The 21,352-nt window shown below is 44.2% G+C and overlaps 1 protein-coding gene and 1 pseudogene across 1 annotated transcript; one reads left to right on the top strand and one right to left on the bottom strand.

Annotated features, from left to right (window-relative positions):
* Window positions 1–246: 246 nt before the first annotated feature.
* On the bottom strand, window positions 247–7,145 carry LOC120361583 (SRA stem-loop-interacting RNA-binding protein, mitochondrial-like). The gene is made up of 2 exons (XM_074385714.1): window positions 7,089–7,145; window positions 247–546 (listed from the first exon to the last, which is right to left on the bottom strand). Exons 1-2 carry the CDS (start codon window positions 7,143–7,145, stop codon window positions 280–282), a joined length of 324 nt encoding a protein of 107 aa, XP_074241815.1. The 3' UTR covers window positions 247–279.
* Window positions 7,146–18,866: 11,721 nt separating this feature from the next.
* LOC101045886 (large ribosomal subunit protein uL3 pseudogene) lies at window positions 18,867–19,976 on the top strand (annotated as a pseudogene).
* Window positions 19,977–21,352: the final 1,376 nt, after the last annotated feature.

Genomic DNA, 21,352 nt, shown 5'->3' with positions numbered 1-21,352 from the left:
GATTACAGGCACGCGCCACCATGCCCAGCTAATGTTTTGTAGAGACGGGGTTTCACCCTGTTGACCAGGATGGGCTCGATCTCTTGACCTCGTGATCCACCCGTCTCAGCCTCCCAAAGTGCTGGGATTACAGGCTTGAGCCACCGCGCCCGGCTCCTCCATCACTTTTATATCCCTTAACCAACCTTTGGCTATCTCCACCTCCTCCCTGTTTTTTTGTTTCTCTGTTTGTTTGTTTGTTTTCCGGTTACATTAACTTTATTTAATAGGCTGGCAGTCTCAAAAATCTTTCTCTTCATCAGGTATTTGCAAAATTTGTGGCCTTTGAGCTTGAACCTGGAGCTTTACTCCATCTAGAATATGATTTTCCTGTTGTAGTGCATTCTGAAGTTGTTCTTCTGAAGAAAACTGAACCCAACCCATACCTCTGTGAAAACCAGTCTCCTTGTCAAAAGGTACGATACACCTTTTTATATGGCCAAACTGTGCAAAGAGTTCTCTCAGCTGACTCGACGCCGCTGTCCAAGGAATTTTTCTCTGACATTTCTACGCAGCACCACAGCCCCACCCTGTTTCTTTTATTAACCGTTATAAAGTTTAGTTAGCCGGGCGCGGTGGCTCAAGCCTGTAATCCCAGCACTTTGGGAGGCCGAGGCGGGTGGATCACAAGGTCAAGAGATCAAGACCATCCTGGTCAACATGGTGAAACCCCGTCTCTACTAAAAAAAAAAAAAAAAAAAAAAAAAAAAAAAAAAAGTTTAGTTAAGCAGATAGAAATTAGTACATAGAAAACGTATGACAGCTAATGTTATTTATATGGCTTATACATACTAGGTAAATATTTATTGTGCTAGGCCCCACAGAAGATATGAAAATCAATCTGTACATATTGGGTCTTCAAGGAGCCCCCAGTTGAATGGGAGGTAAGAGATAAACACATATAGATATCTATGACACAGGATAGAAAGACATAAATGCCATTTAATAGACACAGATAAAATGCTATGAGAGTTCAGAGATGACAGAGACTGAGTATACTCAGCCCTCCACATCCTTGGGTTCTGCATATGTGAATTCGATCAACCAATGATCAAAATTATTTGAGAAAGAAACCAATAAAAAATGAGACAAATTTAAAATATATAGTATATGTATTTTATACTATATATTTTAAAATATATATATAACAACTATTTCCATAGCATTTACATTGTATTAGGTATTTTAAGTAATCTAGAGTTACTTTAAAGTATATGGGAAGATACACATAGATTATATGCAAATACTACATTATTTTGTAGTATTTTGTAAAGGATTTGAGTGTCCATGGATTTTGGTATCTGCAGGGTCCTGGGACCAATCCTCTGATGATAACAAGGGACAACTGCACATGTCCAAGAAGAGGAGGTTAGGCTTCATGAAGGAAGTTAACAAGTGAATAGCCCTTGAGGGATGGGGATAGACTGTGTAGATTTAGGAAGGGAATCCCGGGAAGATGAATAGCACCAGGAAGGGGCCCCGTAGGAAAACGTAGGGTGTGTATAACTGCCTTTTCAGTTTGGTAAGAGATGGGAAACACAGGCTGGGTGCAGAGGCTCACGTCTGTAATCCCAGCACTTTGGGAGGCAGAGTTGGGCAAATCACCTGAGGTCAGGAGTTTGAGACCAGCCTGGCCAACATGATGAAACCTCGTTTCTACCAAAAATACAAAATTAGCTGGGTGTGGTGGTGCATGCCTGTAATCTCAGCTACTTGGGAGGCTGAGGCAGGAGAATAACTTGAACCCAAGAAGCAGAGGTTGCAGTGAGCCGAGATCAGGCCATTGCACTCCAGCCTGGGCAAAAAGAGGGAAATTCTATCTAAAAAAAAGAGAGAGATGGGTGGCACAATGGGGAATTAAGGTTATGAAGATAGAATGGTTATGAAGGTTATGAATTAAGGTTATGAAGATAGACAGTGGTAAGTAGGGAGAGAGGATGGCATTTAATGGTAAGTGAAGAAGTTTAGGTTTTATGTCGGGGAGCCAGTGAACAGTTCGTTTTTTAAATTAGAGTGACTTGATCCCAGTGCTGTTTCATCTGGATTGGCGTGGGGAGAGCTTAGAGCCAGGAAGTCTAACTAGGAAGCTCCCACAGGACATTAGATGTGCAGTGTTGAGGCCTGGCCATGAATTGGGGCAGCGGCAAGAGCAATGAAATTGTGGCTTCAAATGGACAGAAGCACTGGGTGCCAGTGAGGGACAGGACCTCTGTCCAGAAGGCAGTGCTGTGAAGGAGGAAGAGGGCCAGACTCTAGCCCTGAACTGACTGGCATGAGACAAGGGGGGAGGGAGAAGGATGGGCAAGAGCACACTGTGACAGGTCAGCTCCATGCCAGCTCACAACCGTCCGTTAAGGCACTTGGTGTTATCCTCATTTTACAGTCAAGGAAACTAGACTCAGAAGAATCTGCCCAAGGTGACATCCTAGACCTCCATGGACTTCAGCTCTCTTCCTTGTCTACAATCTGCTGAGTTCAGTTTTGAACATGTTGAGTTGGGGGTGCTGGGAGGACGTGCAGGTCTAGATGCACTCATGGGCGATCACACAAACACCCAGCTATTTACCGAGTGTCTGCCCCACTTCATCTCCTTGCACTCTGCATTCTTTCTCTTCCTCCTCCCTCCCCTGTTCCCTTCTCTCTTTTCTTCTTCTGATCTATTTCATCCTTTTCCTCTTTTTCTTTTTCCCAACTGAGTTGAAACATGCAGAAACCTTTTTACACTAAAAAGCTATAAAAATATGAGACTATTATTAATATTCTCTTTTCTCTATATCAGTGGTTCTCAACTGGGGGTAATTTTGCTTCCCAGAGGATGTTTGGCAATGACTGAAGACATTTTTGGTTGTCACAGCTGGAAGGGGATAATACTGGCATCTAGTGGGTAGAGACCAGGAATGCTGCTATCATACTAGGCGCACAGTAATCACCCCTTCCCCAAGACAAAGAACTATCCAGCCCCAAATGTCCTTCTATACCTGAGGCCTGGCAGTGACCACTGCAGCACTGCTGAGTTTCACCAGGGGCTCTAGTTTAAGGCAAGGAGGATAGGCTTGTTTAATCAGAAGTCAAACCACTATAGATGGAAGCATTTAAGGAATCTTAAATTTTTGCAATGGGTGGTTTTTCATATGCAAATCCAATAACACTTAAAAAGCACATACTATGTGCCAGGTATTAAAAAAAAATACTTTACGTATACAACACAGTTAATCCTCCCAACCATCCTTTTAGGTTGGAACTAACAAGTTCACACAGCGAGTAGGTGGCCAAGCAGGAAAACTAACCCAGGAAGTCTAGCCCTTAAGTCACAGTCTTAAACACTTCACCCTATTCTCAATATAGCAACAATGACACTTCCAAAATGTCACCAGTATGGCCTATGCCTTTCCTGGTTTTTCCACAGCAGCCTGGATAATAAAACTTCATTCACACTTTCTCATTAAGGCTTGCTTTTCTTGTGCTACTCTTAATTTTTCAGTGACTAGTTGGGGTACTCTTCTATGACCATGGAATAGATATTTTTCTCTTTGCAAAACTAATTGACTGCTAAAGGATCTAATTTGGCCTGAGTAGCAAGATAACTGTTTTGTGCCTCAGTTTCCTCCTCTGTAGAATGGAGATACTGACTACGTCATGAACTTTTAGGAGAGTTAAATGAGTTAATACAGTGCTTTTCAACACGGAGTCCGTAGACTTGCGCCAGTTGGTGAGGGTTTGTTTCTAGCCCACAGGGAGTTAAGCAGAGCAACTAAGAGTAAGCATTTAAAACTTTTATAGCATTTTGCCAATTTGATGTCTCTTACATCTAATAGTTAAAAAAGCAAAAAATTTTGGGAGGCCGAGGCGGGTGGATCACAAGATCAAGAAATCAAGACCATCCTGGTCAACATGGTGAAACCCCATCTCTACTAAAAAAAAAATACAAAACATTAGCTGGGCTTGGTGGCACGTGCCCGTAATCCCAGCTACTCAGGAGGCTGAGGCAGGAGAATTGCCTGAACCCAGGAGGTGGAGGTTGCTGTGAGCTGAGATCTCGCCATTGCACTCCAACCTGGGTAACAAGAGCGAAACTCCGTCTCAAAAAAAAAAAAAAAAAAAAAAATTGAGCTTCAATTTTGCACGTTTTAAATTTTTTTCACTTTTGTAGTAATTTATTTTTATTGAATTCCACAAAAGCAGTTGTCCGTGACACATTGGGAATTTAAAAAACAAATACTGGTGTATTATCACAGACAGCACAAGAAGCATTAAGTTAACATATGTAAAGCACTTGAAGCAGCTCCTGCCACTTAGTGAGTGCTTAATAAATGTTAGCTAATAACAATCGTAGCACTATATTCTAACAAAATGAGCTATCTGTCCCAAAGATGTATGTTCCTGAGATTTATCTTCTATGTCATTCTAAGTTCATCTTCAATTCTATTAAATCTCTTTCCTACAGCGTGAGCCATTAAAAGAAGTGCTACTCTACTCCTTACCCATTAATCATACATTATCAGACACTAAATATTTTAACAGCCAGCATCTGCCATTGGTCTCAACGGGAGTATAACCAGCATAACACATAGCTATTGCGGTTCGCAAAAGGTGACCTAGTCTTACACAGTGCTCCAGCTGCTAAGGAATCAGTCTCCCTGACTCACCCCCACGTGGGGAGCCTGCTTACTCACCCTAGCCTCACTGCCCTTCTAAGGCTGCTCCGAGGAGGCGGTCCAGAGTCCCTTTCTAAAGGAATTACACTATTTAACTGTCCAGGAATTCTTGGATCACCCAGGTTAGCCCTCAGTTTCCTTTAATCAGGCATTGGAGGCTCATCTTGCAAATAAAGCAAATTCCCGGGTAACAGAAATGTTAGTATCAAAATGGCTATATTTCTCCTGATATTACTGACTGCCTGTAAGTGTTCATTTAGTGGATCCATGAAAGGGTTTGGAGAAGCAAAAAGAAAAACCCACTTCATGCAAAACAGTCTAGTACATTTGAGCGGACTTCTCACTGACTTACTTGGACTCCTCCTTTCCTCTAACCCACTACATGCAACCAATTTGTCTTTCTTCCTTTGAACTAAGAGCATTAGACTCATATCACTTTCTCTTCTGAAACCCGAGTGATTCTACAAGATCCTGGGCTGGCAGGTGATGACTCTAGCTAGCTTCATTGTTTCTCCAGATTAATGCTGCCACTATACCCTCTGACTTAAGAATCTCTTGAGAATGTCCCAATGTCCTTTAGGATAACCAAAAGCACAAAGGATTGGGATCACAACACAAAGGTCTAACCCAGCTTTTCTGAAGACTCACTTGGCTCATCAGGCCACTTACTACATAAAACTTCCTCTGGAACGGTATTATCTGGGTCTTTTCTCCAAGACATTTTCATCTTGACTGGGAGTTAGAGCTCCTTGGAGAGGCAGAATGCAGGGCTCACACATTTCCTCTTTATTGGAGCTCCAAGGGAGGGCCTCTTACCTGCTTAACCATTCACATCGTAATAAAATCTCTTTGCCCCAGAGGAACACGAGTGGATTTCTTTTGTTAAAATCTCATTAAAGACAGCTTCAGCCTGTAATAATCTGCTAATAGATGGCAGTGCTATTTGGCTGCCATGAGGTTTTCTTTCATTTCTTCTCAGGCAGGTCTCATAATTGTTGTCTTATCTGCAAGGCATTTTGGTTGTCACTGAAGTATGACAGATACTGCAGCCACTGCAAACCACTGGGTGAGCATCCCACATTATCTGTGAGGAAAGAGATGCCTCATTCGTTTCCTTCCTTTCATTTTTTTTTTTTTTTTTCCTTTTTAAGCTGCTTCCTACTCAGCTAAAAAAGCTGCTCTTTTTCTTAAACCAGGCTGGATTCCCAGATATTTTCCTGCTCAGTGGTTTGAGTTAAACCTATTTGCCAAGAGCATCTCTCTCTCTGGTTGCCTTCTATACAAAACCACTAAAGCAAGCAGTTTAGTTTTTTTTCTTTTTAAAGTATCTTCCGAGTGTCCATCCACATGGCACCAACTGAAACATTTTCAGAGGCATGTGACAGGGTCTGTCTGAAGATGGAGAGGTCTGAAACCGAATGCACGGGTCACTGTGGGAATCACATGAATCATAGAGGTAGAAGTGCTTTATCAACTGTAGCCTACAGAGATGAAGGATCACAGAGTGGTTTGGAGTACCCTGGGTTCTGGCAGAATTGTGGAAGACTCCAGTGTCCTTAAGCTTCAACAGAGGCAGGAAGTACTTTTACTCAACCCCGTATCTATTAGGCTGTGAATTCCCTTTATAAAATATAAAGCAGTGTGGGGGAGGGAGAAATGGGTTGTATGGCTTCAGTTTCCTGCTGCACCTGTCAGTCTGCTTCTGCCATCAAACAGAATGCAAGTCTGACTGCTGAAGCACACGGTCCTCTCTCCAACAGTTTTGGGGGTAAAATCTCCTGATAATTTGATAGAAAAGGTAGAATTCTATAAATACTATTATTAATAATAATAACAACATCAATAGCTAACATTTACTAAGCACGTACTGTTTGCCAGGCACCATATTAGTATTTTTATTTCTCACAGCTTTATGAGACAGGTATTATTATTTCCACTTTTAAAATTTGTTGCTAGCAATTTCAGGTGAATACTAATGTTTCTATTTTGAAAATGAGGAAATGAAGGGTTAAGTGATGAGCTAGCATTTGAACCTAAGAATTCTGACTCCAGAGGCTGCTTCTTCATCTATTGAAATACTTTAAATGAGCTATGCCAAGCTGGATTCTATTTATATCAGAAACAGAAAGTCAGCCCACCTTCATTGTGCCAAATCGCCATAATGGTCCTTAGATTGGGAAGGCAGTTGAATTGTCCTGAGTTTTTGGCCATCTATTTCAGTTATTGTTCTACCCCAAATCTAACTTCTACTTGCCAAAGAGAGTGACCCTCTTGAAAAAAAAGTGACTTAATGACAAGTGACATTGGGGTCCTTGGGTAGCATGGAGGTAAGGAGTGTGGTTGACCTGGAGCATGGCAAGGGGGCAGTGGAGCGAGGCAGGTGGGCAGCTTTACCAGAGATAAGGTCAGAGGGTTGAGCAGAGACACTTCGTGGGCAACCTCATAGGACATTCTAAGAATCTCAGATTATATGCCAAGGGCAAAGAGGGGTCCACTGTCGGGTTTTAATCAGGAGGAGAACAATCGTATCTACCTTATGAGGGCCATTCTTTGGTAGGATTGCAAAAGAATTATTAGGGACAGGCAAGTCCAGAGGGGAAGCTTACTACCGGAGCAGAGCAAAAGACAAGGAGGGCCTAAATTGGATTAAGGAGAGGATTGTGTTGAGAAGAAGGAAGGGGTCAGGAACAGGGGTGTTAAAAAGATGTGAGATTTTGTAAGTAGATGTGGGTGTCTGGAGGTGAAGTTGTCCGGGAAGATTTCCAGGTGTAGGGTTTGAGTGATTAGGTGGATGCTTGAAGCCAATTTAAATGATTCAGGTGGAAGAGCAGACTGCAGGGTAAGTTGCAATGAACTCTGTGTGGACGTGCTGAGGGAGTCCTGGCTGGAGGACACTAAAGTGAGACTGTGGACCCAGCAGCTGGATATGGAAGTTTCCTGCTCAAAGAAAGGGTCGAGACCAGAGACAGACAGGCAGGAGTTCCACCTAAAGATGACAAAGTTATGTGATTGTCATGTGATTGTCCACGTGCAGCTTGAAAAGAAAAGAGGGCCAGGGGCTGTGCAATAGTTGAGGGATTAGCTGGCATCTGCTGTGAGGGACAGTGGCCAGAAGAAAATGAGTAAAATGCTGGAACCTCTGTGTTCACCTTATGATTGTAACTTCTTTGGAACATGGCTGTTTCTTCCTGGCGGCAGGTGGTTAAAAAAAGAACAGGGTACACCTGTGTTTGTCTTCTAAGCTAGCAAGGAGGACTGCAGTAATCTGTCCAGAAGTTGGTCTTGAGGAAAAAAAGGCCTGAGAAGTCGAGTCAGTGTGAGGGACGTCTGTGAAGGGCAGGGAATGCAATCTGATCTTTGAAGAGGCATCTGAGCCAGCACCACAGAGGCTGGGCTGGGAGATGTGCTCGCCTGGCAGGAACCCCCAGCGTTCTCTGACCTGATGGTTTGAGCTAAAGGAATTGCCTTACTGACTACCAGGGAACACGGACACTTTCACCAGATCACAAAACACTGATGGCTACAATTGCCAAGTTGGTGCCAAGGGAGCACCTTCTGTGGGAGACGTGCTTGACAGACCCATGGAGGAGCACAGCTTCATCCAGCACCTCCGCTGCTAGGACTGCCTGGGGCCGTCTGTGGGCACACAGGAGGGGGTTTGCCTCACCTCAGAATATTCACCTTCATGTCTGCCTTTTCCTTCCCACCTGGAAGAAAGCGTCTCACCAAGACATTTCCACCTGGCCCTTTGGCTTCATGGAAAGCAGTTGTCTGGGCTGCATGGGATGTACCTTAGAAGGCCTTCTACATTTCTAAACTCCCAAGTGACAAAGATTGGGACTGCTACTTGTTACGTTTTCCTTTGCAAGACTGTGAAATAGGCAAAATTTGAGGTCTCTGTTTCTGGCCTTGACTCTTTTTCTTCTCTCTCCCTCTCTTTCTTTCTTCCTCTCTCTCTCTCTCTCTCTCTCTTTTTTTTTTTTAAGAGAGCATCTCACTATGTTGCCCAGCTGGCCACGAACCCCTGGGCTCAAGCAACTGTCTTGCCTCAGCCTCCTGAGTAGCTGGGACTATAGATGTGCCAAATCTACTTTTCCCTACCTTTTTGGAACTACTAGTCATCCCCTCTCTACCTTGTCTATATTCTCTTTCCCCTCCACCAGATCCCAGAGCCCTCCAATTTTCACCTTCCCTCCCATCAAAACTCATTCACAAGAAAGAGTTTCAAATGACCAAATCTGTGGGGGCTGGCACTGCACAATTCTAAGAGGCTTCATGTGTGGTGCTTCCTAGTGACATCTTTCACTGGGCAAAGGCAAATCTCAAGCCAGGGGATGAATCTGAAATGGTGGGAGTTTTGTCCTGGTTGAACTGATGAGAGGTTTCTGAGGAGGACTAAGGGAATCTGCCCCCAGTCCCTGAAATTACAGACAGCTGCTCCTCTTGATGACTTAGAAGCCCGTTCTTGTTCCCAGCGTAACCCCCTAGGCAATTAAAGTCAATCTCATGTTGCCATTAAAAAAGCCAATTGACGTTATGTTGAAAGACAGCATGTGTCAGCCATTTCCCCTGAGTTGCCCTCTCTGTAGACCTACAGCTTTTCTCCTTCACTAAGGTTAACGTTCCCATAGGGATCTGACATAAGGCAGAGTCATTTGCGCTCATTAAGCTTGTAGGATTTTTCTACATCTCAAGTAAATACGTTTGGTGAAATAGGTCCAGCTCTTTGGAATACAAATCCTTAGCTCGAGGTTGCTTGAGTGGAAATTTTTAACAAGCAGTTCCCTCAGCTACAGAGCCATGTGAAATGTGATTTTCTTAATGTGTGTGTTCCCACAGAAGCTAATAAATGGACATTACTCTGGTATGGACACATCCTATTACTCAGCTTGATCCCAATATCACTGGCAAAAAACCTATTTGCTGCACTAGCAAACGGTTGAATTCATTATGTCCGGCTACATGAATAATACCCAGGCGGATTCTTGTTGACACAGACAAAACGCCAGTCTCTGAGGCGCGACAGAGCTGCCAGGCAGAGCAGCCGGCACCGCCACGCTCCCTCCCTCTGCGCCCATGGTGTTCCACTAATCAGAAGTCACCACTCGCTGCCGATAGGGTGATGGATGGCAGACTCCTGACACCTCGTTATTTCTGAGACAAAAGAAAAAAAAAAAAAAAAAAAAGGACACCAGGAAGGAATAATCTGTCGGTGTAAGTGGGGGAAGGAGAAGGTGCACAGCACGGGAGGAAGACTCCCCGGTTCGCCGCACCTGCGTCGCTCAGGGAGCTGGAAAATAGGTCCCATTATGCAGCCAGTCTACATGGTAATTATGGGTTCTCAGGCTGAAGGGGTTCACTGAAGGCTGTTTGCTCTCCTCCCTGCCTTGGGGTAGAATCATCCCCGCACCCACGCCACTGTGGGTTGGAAAGACTTCCCTGCAAAGAGACTGCGTCGTCACTTGTCACTCACTCCAGATAGGCACAACCCTGTAGAACACATTTGGAAAGGGTTCTCGGGTTTAAGGAGTGACAGCTCTTGAGAAACAGAGCACCTGGAGCCTTCAGTGAGAGGCTCTGCCCTGTGGAGCATGCAGTGATTCTGCAGGAACACCAGGCAGTTCCCTGGGCAATCCCTTCTTAGCCTGAAGCTTTCTCCACTTTCCTGACAATTCCCAGATTGCTCGGAAGGGAAGTAAAATCATCCCACCAAGCATATCCTGTACAGTCAGCATATGCAACACTCTGATTGTCCATTCCCCTGTGCTCAAGAAATAGTTCATTGTTAGAGTGTTCACTTTTTGGAAGTGCTATTGCTCTAACTGGGTAATGTTCCCTACTGGTTCCCAGCAGTTATTTTTTTCCTCTGTTGTCCTTGAGGTCCAGGCAAACAGTCCACTAGCTCTGCACGGAAAGCCCTTTGTCATGAAGCTCTTTCTAAACCAGGGTGTAGAAAGCATTCATCAGCTTGATGCAATTTCCCCTTCCTTTGCACTGCTATAGCAGTTTGTATCCCACTGTCACTTCGGTTATCCATTCACTTATTTATCAAGTATCTCTTAAGAACCTACTACATGTACACCAGGCATAGTTCTAGGCAGTGAGGATGCAATTATGAACAAGACAGATAATAGCCTAACCTAATGGAGCTTACGGTCTGGTGGAGAAGATAGTAAAAAAGTTCCACCTCTTGCTGCTGAGAGTGGAGTCAAAGATTTTTACAGCTGGAGAAATTAAAATCATAATCCCTCCAAATTCTCTGACTCAGCCTTGTTTCAAATTATAGGTCGCAGAGGTGTTTGACAAGCCATGGGTAAAAGAATATCTTTAAAAACTATGTTTTATTGCTTTCATTTTTTATTTACTTGTTTATTTATTTGAGACAGAGTCTCGCTTTTTCACCCAAGCTGGAGTGCAATGGTATGATCTCAACTCATTGCAGCCTCTGCCTCCTGGGTCCAAGCAATTCTCCCTCCTCAGCTTCCCTAGCAGCTGGGATTACAGGCACCTGCCATCATGCCTGGCTAATTTTTGTAATTTTGTAGAGATGGGGTTTCACCATGTTGGCCAGGCTGATGTTGAACTCCTGACCTCAGGTGATCCACCCACCTTGGCCTCCCAAAGTGCTGGGGTTACAGGCATGAGCCACTGCATCCGGCCTGATGTCGTTTTAAAACAAGAATCTCTATCTTAATGAACAGTGTTCTCGTCCTCTTCCAAGGGCTTCCCTGAGGCTGCCAATCTCCAAAAATTGTTTTATAGTTTCCAAATTTCCTACTTCCTCTTCCCCAATCAGAATCTTTATTCTTATAGGGCAAGCTGTTTAACTAGGTATGAAAGAGAAAACAGTCTTACTAAATTAATTCATACTAATGTGTGAATGACTAACTAAGCCAAACTCCTCCATTTTGACTTTTTGTAAGAGAATATTTACTAACCCTAAATAGCGTCTAGATTTTCGGCCTTCACTATAAGCTGAGGGGAAAAGGCAATATAGGAAAGATTTCTACTAAGTTATAAGCGAAAGTTCCCTGAGGACGGAGACCATCTCATTTTGGGGTTACTCAGTTACCTAGTCTAATCAACTAAGTGCCCAACCAATAGTTATTGAATTGAAAAGAATGTGGAAACACAGCGTGGACAGGAGAAGCGAGAAGGTAGGAAAGCAGGGGAAGTGAGGGGAAAGAAAAGACAGGAAGGAAAAAGAGAGAAAAGGGAGGAGGGGGGAATGAGAGAGCAAGGAAATCCAAGAGAGGGAAGGAGAACTAAACACAAGCCTCACTTTTGCAGTGAGCGCCCTCAGAGAAACTGCAGCCAAAAAAAAAAAAAAAAAAATTATTTGCAATAGAGAAAAAAAATTGAAAACTGCTGCTGTTTCAGGGTGCCAGCAAGAGAATGGAGTCAAGAGACGCTGAGCCCTAAGGAAAGATATTGATCAAAGCCATACATTTCCATTTTCTAGTACGATAGCAATGACTCATGACAGATAACTGGCCACCGTCAATGAGCCTCCCTGAGGGGCCCTTGTACCCAGCAGAATGGGTCTATGATCATCTAACAGTCACAGGAACTCAGGGACTAACCCTGTTAGGGTTATGAAAATGGATCTCTGTAGAGTCAATATAATTAAAGAGTGCATTCATCCGTAGAAGGCCACAGTGGAATTTTCCACAGAAGCCAAACTAAAGTGGAGACTTGAGAAAGAAGTGGAGGTCAGAAGGCAAGAGCCAGGACCTCCAGTTTTCTTTGGGATCTCAGGAAATAAGAGAAAAAGTCTTTTTTTTTAGCTGCTAAAGAAGAAAAGTGAAGCAGCAGACTGGCTACAGGGAACCCAGGAGACCAAATGTTCTCTAGAAGCTAGAGAGAGACGGGCACAGGGGCTCTGAGCAACAGAATCCTCAAACAAGATCAGCCCAAGAACCAAAGGATTGGCACCATTTTTGCCAAGTTATACATCAGGGAATATAACCTGCGCACTGTGTGATGGGCCCGCTCTAGACAGAAATATCAGAAATGGTCCTGCTCAGTTCACAGCCAATAAGATCACATGCATTTAAGTGCTTGCCTCCATCTGTACCAATGGGGAAAGCTCAGTGCCTGGCTTTAGAGCCTGACCCTGCCACCCAGGGTTTTATGACCTTGGTTAAGCTACTTAATCACTGTCATCCTCCATTTCCTCATTTGTAAAGTGGGGGGAAAGCTTTCTCTACCATTTAGTAAGTATTTCCTATTGCCAGACGGTATGCACTCTACAAATACTATCTTCTTTACTCTTTACCACCATCCCAAGAGGTAGGTATTATAACTGTCTTGCCAGATGAGGAAAATGAAGCTTAGAGAGATTACCATGCATGTCCAAGGTGTCACAGCTGGGAAGTATTAGGAATGGAACCGACGGTAAGTCTAACGTCAGGGTCCACAGCCTCAGACTGTGCAGCACTGCCTATCCAGCTGCCCTAAAACCACAGAGTCGAATGCAGATGGGAATTTTCCATGCTTCAGTTCAAACACAGCTGAGGAAGCACCCTCTTCCTCTGTCACAGCAGGATCTACAAAAGGAAGTCTTCCCCTGTTTGTCAGTGAACAAAAGACACAGCGCCTTTCTCTGGGTGTTTGTTTTATTTGCTGGCATCCTAAACCTACAGACTGGGAAACATCATTCTCAGCACCCCCAGGTCTCCAGCGAGCAGAACTATGATAAGGAACTGCCGTTTGTCAGCTTTCCTCCGTACCTCGACAGGGCAAGGGCATTGCCAAAATATGGTCCCTATTTCTGTGGATTGTCAGCGGCTGCAACCTTGGAATTCAACCTCTCCAGCTTATTAACACAACAAATTACTCACCACAAGAACTGCGGAGTGCATCTGCTTGGAAAAATGGTCTCTTTTTTAATGAAGTGATTTAATTACGAGCAATTTTCCCATCAGCTCAGTTGTCAGAGCATGGCTGAGGCAGCCATTGAGATGAGCGTTTGGCCTGTGCCTTCCTGCTCCCTCCTTTCTGATGCCACCTTTTGGAGAAGGAGGAAAGTGAAACCGGTTTAGGAAAACACCGTTCAAGCTGGGAAAGGAGACAGATCAGGCCTGAAGGCTGTTTTGTAAGGTCTTCAGAGTCCACCGTCTCAGGATGTGATTTGCCCATTTGTAGCATGATTCTCCCTACGGGGATTTTTTTAAAGACTTGCACATCTTGTGTGTCTCCCTTCTGCTCCTTGCCCTTAGCCATGATCTCCCCCAGGCTTGGTGGCTGAGCAAACAAAATGAATTTCAAAGCATTCCTTGCTGGAAGTGTGTAACTCTGAAGATGTTTGGGAGGAAGGGCTAGTGCATGGTTGAATTCAGTTCTCTGGAATCCACAGACTGCAAGGTTTCTAAATTGCATTAGAAATCTGATTTTTTTTTTTTTTTAAATGAGACAAGGTCTTGCTTTGTCACCCAGGCTGGAGTGCAGTGGCGTGATCACAGCTCACTTCAGCCTTGACTCCCTAGGCTCAAGCGATCCTCTCGCAGCAGCGCCCCTACCCCCTGCCCAAGCAGTTGGGACTACAGCTATATGCCACCATGCCCAACTAATTTTTGTGTTTTGGGCAGAGACAGGGTATCACCATGTTGCCCAGTCTGGTTTGAATTCCTGAGCTCAAGCAATCCTCCCGCCTCCCAAAGTGCTGGGATTATTGGTAGGAGCCACTGGGCCCACAGTGACTTTTTTTTAAAGCTTAATTTCCATCCTCAACCACTTGATTTTGACTTTTCACTGCATTTCCATCATATTTTCGGCTCTCAGATATACAGTATTTGACATGCGTGGATGCCTGTCATTCTGTATCATACATGTGAGCCTTCTACCACACCTCCCAGATTTGGGTAATAAGCAGGTAAGAGTCCTCGATGCCAATGGAATTGGCAATTTTTCTAGAAAAAGGGGGATAAAGTTGAAGTTTAGGTTAAGTGACTAAATGTTTTGTAAAAAGGTATCAGTGTTGAGAAGATCAGAGAGCTCAATGAGTCTAGTGCGGAAAGAGTTCATGGAGACAGTGAGTTTTTGAACATGGTCTGAAAACGTATGAAAGATTTGTGGCTCCCTTTATTCACATTTAATCTTTTTTTTCCCTAAGAAAACCAAATAGTCACAAATTCTTTCTACTGACTTACAAAAACTGACAGCAGAAATGTAATCTTTACAAGGGAAATAGTTTTTCAGTGTTGTACGAAAGCCTCATTTGGTGTATGGTTGGGATGGCATACAAGCAATTCTGTGAACCAGAGCACTGTTTACAAATGCTAGCTAAGACCTTGTAGTGAGTTTGTGGGGCATGACTAGCACTTTTTAAAAGGAGATAATCAAACAGAAAAGGACATAATAAAAACCACCAGTTTGATAATTATAGGTGTAAAAATCTTACACACACACCATGTACCAGCATAAAAGGTAGTTCTTACCAGTGGTTCATGGGGCTCAAAATGTGGCATCAGAAGATCTAGGTTCTGGTTTTGTTTCTTCCATTAACTAACAATGTGACTTGGGCAAGTATTTCATTTCTCTTCTTTACGCCTCTCTTTCATTATCTGCTCAATGAAGGCTGAGATAACTATTTAAGCTTCTATTAGGCTATGAAATATAAGAAATATAAATAGATCCCTGCAAAACTGTACCACATCCCCAAGTTAACTAAAATGAGTCGAAAGTGTTTTGAATTACCTGCGTCATTGCTTCTCCAATGATATCTGGGTGGCTACTCAATACTCAACAGAGATAAGCCCTTTGCTTCATGTAGCCATCTTGTCAAAGGACTTTAAGTTTATCGCAGTCTTTATGAAAAGGATATTTCAAGTCCTAATCAATTTCAGAAGCAAGTACATCAAAGACAAAATCGTGGAACAATAACACGCTGTGCGGTCCATGCGTCTCCACCACCAGCCCCTCATCTCCCTGAAAAAAGGAAATGCAAGAAGAAATACAAAGCTTTGTGCAGCTAGGGATCATACCTTGTGAGAGTGAAAGCACGGCTCTCTCTGATGTTTCTCATTCAAATGGAATGTCACCTGCTGCCTTCCAGAACAAAAAGTTCCCTTCACATGTTCTGTATCATAACTACGCCTTCTTTGCAATTGAACAAATGTCTGACTTTTATCACAGATGGCCACTCTTTAGGCACAAATGTAATCTGTCACAAACTAGCTCTGTGGACCAGTCCTAGTCTCAGTCAAGACTTCCCTGCAAAGTCACAACACTCAATTTTCACAGGAATGCATTTCAGATGGCCCACCAATTTTCTGCATATCCTACACATATTATGTTGAACTGTCCTTGAACTTGGTCTACTCTAGCATCTGAAATTTGGATGTAATAGAACTTAAGTCTTGATAATGGATAATAGCATGATTATAGCAATTACTGTAATGCTTTATAATTATGCATTTACGTGTATGTCTCTTTCATTACATTGTGAACACTTTGAGGTCTAGGATTTAGTCATGTATATCGTTAAATTCCTCAGCAAGAGCATCTTCTGACCTATTCTAGCCTCTAAATAAATTCTGTTGAGGTTCAATTTATCACTGAAGGAGAGAAGAAAAGACATTTAAAACAACAACAAAAACAAAAACAGTTGGAGTTATAAGGAGGATCTTACATTTAAATGAATTGTATATGTAGTATCAAAAAAGATCCAATTTTCACCTAAAGGGATTATTGTTATTTAAAAGAATTCTGAAGGTCATCTACACCCAGGGTTGGCAAACTGGCCTGTGGGTCAAACCCAGCCCACTGCCTGTTTGCCTGTTTTTGTAAATAAAGTTTTATTGGAACACAGCCACACATTGCCTATAGCTGCTGTTGTATGACAACTGCAGGATTGAGTAGTTGTGACAGAAACGGTATTGCCCATAGGGTCTGTTTACTAGCTGGCCTTTTACTCAGAAAGTTTGCTGACCCCGAGTCTAGAGTACCACTCTCATTTGACATGAAAGGAAATTGAGGCCAGGGAGAGGAAAGGACTTTTTCAGGCTCATTAGCAGCACAGCTGAGACTATACTCTAGGTTTCACCTTTCAGTCTCTCTTTTTGAATATTCCTGTTTCTTCCCTGGAATAGCAAATTCTCACATTGAAGATGTGATTCAGGGGGAGCTAGGAAACTGTCCTCATGTTTTTCTGCTTAGCTAAGAAAATACATGTGAACTTCCTCTCAGAGCTGGTGGGTGATGTTCTTTTATTCCATCTATGTCCATTCTAAAGAGTGACAGCGTCTCAGCTTGAACCTCAACTTTATTTACCTTGGATCCAGACACCCCTAAGCATGTTTGAGGAATTGTGGCTTGGGTTCCTCTAAGAGACCTTTCTTGTGAGTCTCCCAGGGGAGTTCACCTGAAGGAGCAAAGAGTAGAGTTGCACAAATCTGGGTCCATGTAAGAGGAGCAGAGAAACTCAGATGGTGCTAAGGGCACCTGCCTGAGTCCTAGGCAGAAAAGGCTGCCATAAGGAGAGAACTGAGTTGTTCCATAGAGCCTGGCAGGGACATGGAGGGCATCAGACAGCACAGGGGCACTTGTGGCCCTGGTACCAGTGGCTTTGACATCCTGAGTGGTATGTGCACAGGAGCATGTGATCTCTGTAATAGAACTCTGCACAGAAGTTTCAGGGCAGAACTAGAGAGAAATGATGGTATTAGTGATATGTACCAGAGGACTGTGCTATGTGCCCGTTTAGAGTGCTCCTTGGGGTGCCCTAGAACCAGCAGGGAAAAAAAGGCAGGGGCTAGAGGGTTCATAGCAGCAAACAGGGCTGAACCAGATAAATGCTCTCCTTTTTTTTTTTTTTTTTTTTTTGAGACAGAGTGTTGTTCTGTCGCCAGGTGCCAGGCTGGAGTACAGTGGGGAAATCTCGGCTCACTGCAATCTCTGCCTCCTGGGTTCAAGCAATTCTCCTGCCTCAGCCTCCCTAGTAGCTGGGACTACAGACACAGGCCACCACACCCAGCAAATTTTTGTATTTTTTAGTAGAGATGGGATTTCACCATGTGGGCCAGGATGGTCTCGATCTCTTGACCTTGTGATCCACCCGCTTTGGCCTCCCAAAGTGCTGGGATTATAAGCGTGAGTTATATGCTCACTTTTTTAAAATCCTGGGTTAGTATATCAGGTGACAGTAACAGTTATAAGTGTTAATTCTCTCATTTGCCTCTGCCAGTTTTAGAATGTTGTAGAGGTGAATTTGAGTTCTTCCCAAGCCACATCCCCTGAGGTGGACGGTAAAGCCTCCAAAGCTCCACTGCTGAGTTTATTCATCCTGGTTCAGTAGGGCAGGGAGATCCTCCAAGTCATTCAACAGGCAATTCCCTCACTGTCAGATACCGCTTGTCTATAAATACAGCCCACAGTGTTGATGCTATTGGCACAGCCGACCTAAACTTGAGTGGGATCCAGAGAAATGGCTTCTGGCCTGTGAAGGAAAAAGCAAAAGAAAACAAACACTTGTTTAACAATGATTTAATTCCCTTCCTCACAGGAAAGACTGGCTTACAAATCTGGGACTTAAACTGGTAGGCAAGGAGGGGGAAGTGTGTTCACCCCAGGTAGGTGGTCATTTCTACCTTCCGCCTGAAGAATGTGGATGGAAATCTCAGGGGGGGAAAAGGAGGCAGGGATTGCAGGTTGGATTAGCTCACTCTGAAGATCATTTTCTAGGTTTATTGGTGATCCTGCATTGCGGCTTTATTTATCGGCAAGTGGTATCTTACCAAGAGTGATGACTGCTCGCCGCACTGCGTACCCTGCCTACTTTTCCTTGCCTGACATTGCCATCCAAACTCGCAGAAGCCAATGACAGGATTAATACTTGTAACTGCTACTGTCACCTGCTATACCAGCCCAGGATTTTTTGAGAGAGAGCGAGAGAGTGAGTGAGAGAGCGCATTTCTCTGGTTCCAATTACTCATGATTAGTGGCCAGATTCTGTAAAATCAGATGTTAACTTGAGAAGCTTGCTACATTGCAAATGACTCTTGTTCAGTAGAAAGGCAAATGAATTCTGTCAAATAGAAAACATAACCCCCCTCTATGGGCGGGATTTGATGGTGTGCTGTCTCACAGAAAGTTCTCCACTCCCAGACGTGGGTCCTTCAACTTCCTGCCTCAGAAGTGCAGCAGCAGGCATCGTGGGAAGGTGAAGAGCCTGCTTAGAATGACCCTTCCAAGCCGGTCCACCTCACAGCCTTCCTGGGATACAAGGCTGGCATGACCCACATCGTGCGGGAAGTCCAAAGGCCAGGATCCAAGGTGAACAAGAAGGAGGTGGTGGATGCTGTGACCACTGTGGAGACGCCACCCATCGTGGTTGTGGGCATTGTGGGCTACGTGGAAACCCCTCGAGGCCTCTGGACCTTCAAGACTGTCATCGCTGAGCACATCAGCAATGTGTGCAAGAGGCATTTCCATAAGAACTGACATAAATCTAAGAAGAAGGCCTTCGCCAAGGACTGCAAGAAGAGGCAGGATGAGGACAGCAAGAAGCCGCTGGAGCAGGACTTCAGCAGCACCAAGAAGCAAGGCCCAGTCATCCGCGTCACTGCTCACACCCAGATGCGTCTGCTTCCTCTGTGCCAGAAGAAGGCCCACCTGATGGAGACCCAGGTGAACAGAGGCACCGTGGCTGAGAAGCTGGACTGGGCCCACAAGAGGCTGCAGCAGCAGGTACCTGGGAACCAATTGTTTGGGCAGGATGCGATGATCAACGTCATTGGGGTGACCAAGGGCAAGGGCTACAAAGGGGTCACCTGTCATTGGCACATCAAAAAGCTGCTCTGCAAGATCCACCAAGGCCTGTACTAGGTGGCCTGTGTTGGGGCATGGCATCCCGCCCGTGAGGCCTTCTCTAGCACGCGCTGGGCAGAAAGGCTACCATCACCACACTGAGATCAACAAGAAGATCTATAAGATCGGCCAGGGCTACCTTATCAAGGACACAAACCGATCAAGAACAGTGCCCCACTGACTATGAGCTGTCTGACAAGAGCATCAACCCTCTGGGTAGCTTTGTTCCCTATGGTGAAGTGACCAATGACTTTGTCATGCTGAAAGGCTGTGTGGTGGGAACCAAGAAGCAAGTCCTCAGCCTGCAAGTCCTTGCTGGTGCAGACCAAACGGTGGGCTCTGGAGAATATTGATCTGAAGTTCATTGACACCACCTCCAAGTTTGGTCATGGCCACTTCCAGACCATGGAGAAGAAGAAAGCATTCACGGGACCGCTCAATAAAAACCGAATTGCAAAGGAAGCGGAAGCTTAATGCGAGGAACAGATTTTGTAGGTGGGCTCTCCATAAAAGTTTCCACTGAAAAAAAGAAGAAAAAACATAATCTCAAAGGGTCTGATCTTATTGCTGTGTAGGACATTAAGTAATTTTGCCCAGCTTTGCAAACCCTCTTCTTCATCCTTACTCTCAATGATTATCCTGTATTCTCCTTTGACTTGGATTTGTCTTCCTGCCGGTTCCCTCACTAACCAGTTAGATCAATCTTCAACTAGATCTGTATGCGCATCTCGCTTTTAACATTGAATAGCAACCCCCTTCTCCAAACTTCTCTGTGAGCTTCTCTGTTTATAATTATCCATCTTATTCTCTATGCATCATAATGAATTGGACTCATCTGGCTTTCATTTCTTAGCTGGCAGATTAAACAAAGTCTCTTTGTTTTATTATTATTTTTTTTTAAAAGAAAGTTCCTTTCATGTCTACTTTAAGCCTATTCACTTCAACAAGTTGCTTAGTGAGCTTTTGGACCCAGCATTGTGCTGGTTACGACATAAATCATAGAAGAAAGGTCATAGCTCCTGTCCTTAAGTACCTTGCAGACCGAGTGGAGAGATGCATCATGTGCATTTTTAATAACAGTCATCTGTTTTGAGACATTGCCATGGCATGTGCAGACCTGTTAGCTACCTCGAGCTCTAAGGCTAATCTGATTTTATTCCGGGAAGTAGAAAAGAAAGTAGCAAGAAGGATGACTGTAGCTGTAACAAGTTTCAGCCTCTGTTGGCTCCCACCCAAACTAATCGGCCTGGGAGATTGATTTCCCCTCCAGCCAGCATCTTGTTCAGCATTTCTGCTCATCATGCTTCTGGCATGGCTTCCTCAGAGGACTGTCCATCATTCCTAAACGATCTCTGGTTCTCTTGATAAATCAGCAGACAGATGCTGGGGATGCAGAATGGAAATTCAGAAATATACCTGATTTGCAGACTCACTCGCTCCTTCTTGTTACCCTGGCTTTTCTCAGCAGAGAGCACCATCAGGCAGTCTGGCAGTGAATTGGCAGGTGTGTGTGTGTGTGTGTGTGTGTGTGTGTGTGTGTGGTGTGATGTGTTGAGGGTAGGGGTGGGAGTAAAAGGGAGAAGATTCCTGGGATGAGTTTGAGGGGAGAAAGCTTCGAAGCAGGGATTCTCTAACCTCTCTGAATTCTTATAGGTCCATTTTTGGTTTTTGTGTTTTTGTTTTGTTTTATTTTGTTTTGTTTTGTTTTGTTTTGTTTTGTTTTGAGACCGAGCCTTGCTCTGTCGCCCAGGCTGGATTGCAGTGGCTCACTGCAACCTCCACCTCCTGGGTTCTTACAATTATCCTGCCTCAGCCTCCCGAGTAGCTGGGACTACAGGTACACGCCATCA

The sequence above is a fragment of the Saimiri boliviensis genome, chromosome 14 (genome assembly GCF_048565385.1).
Source record: "Saimiri boliviensis isolate mSaiBol1 chromosome 14, mSaiBol1.pri, whole genome shotgun sequence".
NCBI classification, from domain to species: domain Eukaryota; kingdom Metazoa; phylum Chordata; class Mammalia; order Primates; family Cebidae; genus Saimiri; species Saimiri boliviensis.
This window is presented reverse-complemented; position numbering and strand designations above follow the sequence as displayed.

What these genes read in the sequence shown, in the direction of transcription:
- LOC120361583 (XM_074385714.1), bottom strand. Translation starts at nt 7,145, where the DNA reads ATGTCCTATGAGGTTGCCCACGAAGTGTCTCTGCTCAACCCTCTGACC. An exon ending in ACCCTCTGACCTTATCTCTG is followed by an intron (nt 547 to 7,088) that starts GTAAAGCTGCCC and finishes GGTGCTGCGTAG; the next exon opens with AAATGTCAGAGAAAAATTCC.